The sequence below is a fragment of the Scyliorhinus torazame genome, chromosome 14 (genome assembly GCF_047496885.1).
Source record: "Scyliorhinus torazame isolate Kashiwa2021f chromosome 14, sScyTor2.1, whole genome shotgun sequence".
Taxonomy (NCBI): Eukaryota; Metazoa; Chordata; class Chondrichthyes; order Carcharhiniformes; family Scyliorhinidae; genus Scyliorhinus; species Scyliorhinus torazame.
Window position 1 is genome coordinate 165,652,080 of NC_092720.1, and position 7,655 is coordinate 165,659,734.

Genomic DNA, 7,655 nt, shown 5'->3' on the forward strand with positions numbered 1-7,655 from the left:
GTGAATAGGAAAAATCATGCTGAATAATCAGACAGTTAAGGTTCAGTTAATAAAAATTAAACTTATTGAGTTATAAATATGCATAAAAGACTGATAACTAAGCAGACGGCAACACAATATTAAGTTTACACCAAACTTTGAATCAACCAAAACCAAAATATTTGTAAATTGTTGTGGATTCAAGATCGAGTCTGCAGGCCTTGGAGGTTCAACCAAAACAGATCTTTATTTAGAAGAAGTTAACACTAAAGACTGCGATGTTAGAGTACCCGGTTGCCCGCGCAAATGGCCGACGATGTCATCTCTGATGATGTCACGCAATTGTTCTCTTAAAGTGCCCCTGTTCAGCTACAAGGTTGCTTGTGAGGAAACACTAAAAACATTATGAATACACAATAAAAATGACCAAGATCTTTCCCAGAACATGAACTGAATCTGGGAAGAGTGTTTGGTGAACATATCACACTGTTATTACATCGAGATATGATGGGCTGAGGGAACTCAGGTCTGTAGAGACTCACCTCCACTCCCTCGCCATGCTCAGGATAGTTATCCTCCCAACAGGAGAGTACAAACATTAGTCATGGTATTAGTCAAACACCCATCACCTGAAGAGGATCTGTCCATAATTCACATCACCAACTAAAGCAAGGTCTAATTCTATCCCATAGTCATTTGTCACATGCCTCACATTTGATCCTCTGTTGCCTCGAGAGATCAGATGAGTATGAAAGCATTCTGACAACCTCACGCCTCGAGTGAATTGGCTGGTATGTCAGGAAGAACATGGACCTTGTCACAAACCTTATGCTCGAATGTCTTTTCCTCATTGTGGATGTATCATTGTTTGCTGATCAATGTGTTTACAATCATTTGATCATCACCTCACTCTTCAATGATTTCTCTCATGTGAATGTGTCAATGATACACCAGTCCCGATAATTATGCAAAGCACTTGCCACACACCTCAGAGCTGAATAGTTTCTCCCCAGAGTGAACGCATTGGTGATGTTGTAGCATCAGTGGTTGTGTGAAGGCTCGGTCACCAACCTTCCATTTGAAGGGTTTTACCCTTGTATGAATCACATCACCAACTAAAGCAGAGTCCGATTCTACCCCACATACATGCCTGAGAGCTGGCTCACTTTACGAACACACACTCACTAGGTAGCTCAGTGGTTAGCACTGTTGCTTCACAATGCCAGGGACCTGGGTTCGATTCCCGCTTGGGTCACTGACTGCGTGGAGCCTGCACGTTTTCCCCGGGTCTGCGTGGGTTTCCTCCGGGTGCTCCGTTTTCCTCCCACAAGTCTCGAAAGACATGCTTGTTAGGTGAATTGGACATTCTGAATTCTCCCTAAGTGTACCCGAACAGGCGCCGGAGTGTGGCGACTAGGGGATTTTCACAGGAACTTCATTGTACTGTTAATGTAAGCCTACTTGTGACACCAATAAAGATTATTATTAAATTCGCAACTCTCTGCCCTTTGGCCTTCATACACTGCTTCTCTAGCCGGTCAATCTGGTTTAACCACTCCCTCATATTCACCTTCTACACACTTGTTCCAAAAATTACCTTTACTCTCTTCCATCCTGGTCGATCTCCCTGTTTTTCAAGTCCAAGTGGTGAAGATTTGCGTGTATCTGGTACATAACTGGTTTAGCCATCCGTTAGCAAATCTGAATGGACAATATCAAACACTAGTAGTCCTGCCTTCCTCTATCGAAACTGCTCATTACTCCAGGGCCACCTGAAGAGAAAAGATAATCCACAACTTCTCCTCCCCAAAACCAACTGTGTCCTTGTGGAAGTTCTGCTACAGCTGTACAGAGCTCTGTTTAGACCCTATCTGGAGAACTGCACCTCAGGAAGGATATATTGGCCTTGGCGGGAGTGCAGCGTAGATTCACCAGAATGTTCCTGGGGCTCAAGGGTTAAATGACCACAGGTTGCACAGACAGAGCTTGCATTCCCTTGAATATAGAAAATAATGGGGTAATTGTGGACTCGCCAACACTAAGGGCATTCAAATGGTCATTGGATAGACATCTGGACGATAAAGGAATAGTGTAGAAGGGCTTTAGAATGGTTTCACAGGTCGGCGCAACATCGAGGGCCGAAGAGCCTGTACTGCGCTGTAATGTTCTGTGTTCTATAATTTAATTGAAGTGTTTAAGGTGATCAAACAAGTTGATAGAGTCATTAGAGAGAACTATTCCTCTGGTGGGAGAGTCCAGAACAAGGAGAAACAGCATTAAAATCAGAGCTCGGCTGTTCAGGGGTGATGTCAGCAAACACTTCTTCACAAAAAGGGGACTGGAACTCTCCCCACAAAAATCTGTTGAGGCTGGGGGTCAACTGAAAAGGTCAAAACTGAGATTGATAGGTTTATTGTTACTCAATGGGATTAAGGGTTACAGAGCCAAGGCAGGTAGATGGAGTGAAGATTCGGATCGGCCATGATCTAATTGCATTACTCAAGGGATGACTCCAGTTCTGACATTCCTTAAATTCCTCTCGATTTCCCTCTCCACTCTCATCTCCGTCAACAATTGGTCACTGTCATCCTCTTCAACCTCCAGCTGAGCTCAGTCACTCACCTCACTTGTCTTCCCCGCTGTGTGAATGCGGCGGTGATCCAACATGCCCCATAACTGTTCAAAGTCCTTATTACACACCTCACAGGTGAATATTTTCTTCTCCCCTGTGTGAATGCGCCGGTGACTCACCAGGCCTGGTAACTGAGCAAAGTCCTTGTTACACACCTCACACTTGAACGGCTTCTCCCCAGTGTGAAGCCGTTGGTGTTCACGGAGGTTCGATGGTCGGGAGAATGATTTTTTACACACTTCACAGGTGAATGGTTTCTCCCCAGTGTGAGTGCGTTGGTGAACACGAAAGTGAGATGAGCGAGAGAATGATTTTGCACACACTTCACATTTGAATGGTTTCTCCCCTGTGTGAATGCGTCGGTGTTGCGCGAGCGCTGATGACTGCGTGAAGGCTCGGTCACACAATTCACACCTGAAGGGATTCTCTCCTGTGTGAACGCTCTGGTGTATCAGGAACCTTGTAGATGTTGGGAAAGCTTTATCACAAAACTCACACTTGAAGGGTTTCTCCCCTGTGTGGATCGTCTGATGGACCTGGAGGTTCGATAACTGTGTGAAAGCTTTCTCACACACGTCACAGCGGAACAGCTTCTCCCCGGTGTGAATGTGTTTGTGTCTGTGGAGATGTGATGACTGCGAGAATGATTTGTTGCAAACCTCACACGTAAATGGTTTTTCTCCAGTGTGAGTGCGTTGGTGGATACGCAAGTGGGATAAACATGAGAATGATTTGTCACACAACTCACACTTCAACAGTTTCTCTTCCATATGCCTATCTTTGAGTTACAGGTGATACAACTGAGCCTGATGAGCACAGCTCAGACACAAACAACCTTTCACCCTTAGCAATGAGTCAGTGGTTCATGAAGCTCGATGAATGATTGAAGCTGTCACCACACTAGAGCCCACTTCCCAGCCTCACCCTGACCGTTCATCCACAGCTGAACCTTCAGAAATGTTGGTTCTGATGAAAGGTTCCACACCACTGACCAGTTTCAGATCTGATGATATGTCAAAGCTCCCCTGACCCGACCGATTTTCAGATGATGGTTTCACTGCCGAACCTTCTTTGTGTTGAGCAATGCTGTGAAGGAACTGAATGTCTTCCCACAGTTGTGCAGTTGTTCCTTGGGTGATGGTCAGGATCTATCTGCGGTGTCTATCCTCTCTGTATTCTTCAGTGTAGCACAGTGCAATCATTCTGTAAAACAGGGAAAGGAAACATGATTTTTTTTCCAACTCCCTCTCCTGCTTTGTTGAAGGGACTTACTCCTCAGTTAGAGACAGTTCCACAGTGAGTGCCAGTCTGCTATTCCCCTGTGTAGGAGATCAGATATAAGTCCTTTTGTTTTCCTCGCTTGACTGTCACACACCCTCTGTTTCCACCAGGGACAGTGGATCGTGACCAGGACAGACAATGTGGCTACTTCTTTTCCTCTACCTGATCCCCATCTTCCCAGGCACCATGAGAACAATGGAAGAAGAGACAGTCGGGCTGAGTAACATAGGTTATCAATTCACAATGAGCTCAAATAACTGAATGGTATCAATCTGGAAACATCCCAAACTCCTCCCTCCCCCATCCCTGGGTATGTTCCATCCAACTGGCAGTTTGGGAAGTCCTTAATATTGACTGCATGGTTTCATGTCGAACAAGTCAAGGAAAAATACCATTCCTCTCCCAACTGAGGAATGAGCACTTCACCATGTCAATCATCATTGGGGAAGTAGACGAACAACAACCTCACAACTGGGTAGCCATGAGGTGTAGTGAGCCATCACCAGCAGGATTGTATCCACCACAATCTCACAGCCTGGCACCACCTTCATTCCATGATTATCATCAAACCAGTAGATAGACATGTCAGGAGGTCAGGGTAAACCTTCGCGTCCAGGTTTGAACCAAGTGAATATACCACCAAGGGCTACAGACAGACCAAACACCAAGGGCAGCAGGAATAAACAGAGTTAAACAGCCCCATATTCAACAGATCAGGGCAACTGTCTGTGGTCCTAGAACATCTTGCCTAAAATTGTGGACAATCAGTCATGTAATAGAAGAAGGTGCTCAGGTGGGCAGAAAAGTGGCAAATGCAAGTGAACTCAGAGAAGTGGGAGATGATGTAGTTGGGCAGGTCAAACAAGGCAAAGCGTTACACAATGAGTGAGAATAATGGAAAAGGTGTAATGGAAGTAATGGGGCCTTGGAGATAATGCACACAGATCCCTGAAGTTGGCAGTACAGGTTGATAAGGTGGTTAAGACAAATGGAATCCTTTCATTCATTAGCCGAGGGAGAGATTATTAGAGCAGGGTGAGTTATGATAGAAAAGTTAAAACCATTAGTTAGGCCATGTCTTGAGTACTGTTTGCAGTTCTGATCACCTTTTTACAGATAGGATTGATTACACTGGAGGGGGATGGGGGGGGGGGGGGGGGGGGGGGGGGGGGGGCAGAGAGTGTTCAGAGGATATTGCCAGGACTGGGAAATTGCAACCATGCGGAAAGATTGGATCGGCTGGGGTTGTTCTCCTTGGAACAGAAGAGACTGAGGGAAGAATTGATTACAAAATTGTGAGGGTCTTGGATCGAGTGGGTGCCCTTTTATTTTAGCAGAGAGGTCAGTGACTAGGGGGAAGAATGTAAAGTGATTTGTAGAAAGATTAGAAGGGAGAGAAGAAGTGTTTTCATTTAGAGTGTTGAGGGGGTCTGAAACTTACTGCCTGAAATGGTAGGAGAGGAAAGAATTCTCCAATCATTTGAAATGTGTCTGGATTTGCACCTCAGGTGCTGTAACCGCAGAATTATGGAACAAATGTTGGGAAGTGGGATTAAGCTTTTTTCAGCCGGCGCACACATAATGGGATAAATGGCTTCTTTCTGTTTCCTAAATTTTCTATCATTCTATTCTGTAAATTGTCCAGTAACAGGAGAAGGCCTGAACACCTCCATTCTCAACATTGTTGGAACCCAGCACACCAGTACAAGACACAATGTTAAAGTGCCTTCAGGTAATCGAGTGGATGATCAAACTCGACCTCATCCGTGGTGCTGGAAGAACTCTCCTCCAGACCACTTAAATCCTCCCCACTGCTGAGGAAGCTCAGGTGTGTTATCAATGTGAAGTTTGTAAGATTGTTCTGTTCTATGTTCTATTAAGGGAATAGTGTAGATGGGCTTTAGAGTGGTTTCACAGGTCGGTGCAACATCGAGGGCCGAAGGGCGTGTACTGCGCTGTAATGTTCTATGTTCTAAACTGTCTTTGTAATTTAAGGTAAAATAGAAAACTCTAGAAAAGAGAGGTTCGTCGGAGGCTGTACAACTCTGCCCAACTGCGGGTCAGGTGGCTTGGTTGCCACAGGAACAAGTTGGGATTTGTTAAGCAAGATGCAAAGTTATCACAACAGTTAGCACATTCTGAAGAAGATTCATGCAAACTTGAAACGTTAACTCTCTTTCTCTCGCCACAGGTGCTGGCAAACCTGCTGAGTTTTCCCAGAAATTTTTGTTTTTCATTCAGATTTCCAGCATCTGCAATGTTTTGCAAAGTAGTCGTACCTGAAAACAAAGACAGGAGCAACTGGGGCTGACTAGACAGACTTTCTGTCTTTGAGATTTGGGACAGAAAGTCAGCGAGATAGAGAGATAGAAGGAGAGAGAGAGAGACAGAGAGGGGATAGGGCGAGTGTGAGAGAAAGGTGAAGAGAGAGAGAGAAAGAGATAGGGACAGAGAGGAGAAAGGGATGGAGACAGAGACGAGAAAGGGATGGAGACAGAGAGATGGAAAGAGTCTGTGAGATAGAGGGGAGGAAGAGATAGAGACAGAGCGAGGGGAGAGAAGAAAGAGACAAAGTTCTCACAGGGACAGCAAGAAGTCTAGTCACTATGATCCGAGGGGAGAGGGTATCCTTTCTTTGGGCTGTCAGGGAGAATTCAGGGGTAAACACGGCTTCTGGTTAAGGAGACACATCCAGTGGCAATAGACACCCCCAGGGACATTCATCCTGATGTGGACAGGGGCAGAATCACGGAAGGGGCCTCGGTGTTGGCTGCTGGTTCAGAATTCTCTGGAATCCCAGAGGTAAACACTTTGTGGCAGGTTGGTCAATGTTACAATTCAGGCAGAGGAGGAGAAGGGAATTTGGTGGAAGCTGAGGCTGAGATTGGACAGCTTCCCGTAAACACTGTGAATCTGCTGATAGTGGAACATAAAGTCTAATTGTGGTGGTGGCTGGTTCAGTCAGGTTAATGGGGGGAACATTTACTGGAGTTTAGTTAATCAATGGCCGACTGGGCTTTGTTTGGCCAGTTTATTTTTCGTTGGATTGTTAGAGAAAACGTCTAAACATTTGATAACTGCTCGTGCCATTCGTTGCTCATTAGCAACTTCAGTCGCAGTGAAATGTTATCGAGCTCGATTATTATTTGTAACAATTTTCTAAATTCTGCTCCTTCACTCACCATCTGCTAACTTGGTTTTCAGTCCCTACAGGAAGTGAAGCAGCTGTGGTAGAGGAAGAGGAGAGAATGGGCAGAGTGGGTGGGCTGTCTGATTGACGTCTCTCACAGCCAATCACGTACACAAAGTACGGACATGTCCCGCCAACAGTTTCAATCACTCAGCCAGTCACGTAGAGGGGGCGGGCCTTCCCTGACTCCGAGCTCTGCGCAGTTCTGCGCAGCCGCTTTCCAGGCAGACTCCCACCGGGTCGCAACTACATTACCCATGCGCAGTAAGGAGCGGTAGTATGGAATCAGGGGGAGAGCCAGTCCGCAGTGCCTGACGGGAATTGTAGTTCCGCCGCGCGCAGCGACAGTTGGCGCCAGCGTTCGAGCCCGGCGGCAATTGGAATTGGAGTTGCGCACCTGTGAATCCTTGTTGCGGGAACCAGGATCCCACCCACCCTCCCGCTCCTTCGCAGTTTGCCGCAGAGCTGACACTAGCAGATAGATCTCCTCAATAACGCGACCTTCCCTTTTGCCAAATCCATTCACACGCTTCCCCCTCACGAAAACATGCTGACTGATGTCAGTCGGGCCTT

The 7,655-nt window shown here is 46.2% G+C and overlaps 1 protein-coding gene across 1 annotated transcript; it reads right to left on the reverse strand.

Annotated features, from left to right (window-relative positions):
* Positions 1 to 200: 200 nt before the first annotated feature.
* LOC140390156 (uncharacterized) lies at positions 201 to 7,172 on the reverse strand. Its single transcript, XM_072475099.1, has 2 exons — positions 7,075 to 7,172; positions 201 to 3,814 (listed from the first exon to the last, which is right to left on the reverse strand). Exon 2 carries the CDS (start codon positions 3,379 to 3,381, stop codon positions 2,590 to 2,592), a length of 792 nt encoding a protein of 263 aa, XP_072331200.1. The 5' UTR covers positions 3,382 to 3,814; positions 7,075 to 7,172; the 3' UTR covers positions 201 to 2,589.
* Between the last annotated feature and the right edge of the window lie 483 nt (positions 7,173 to 7,655).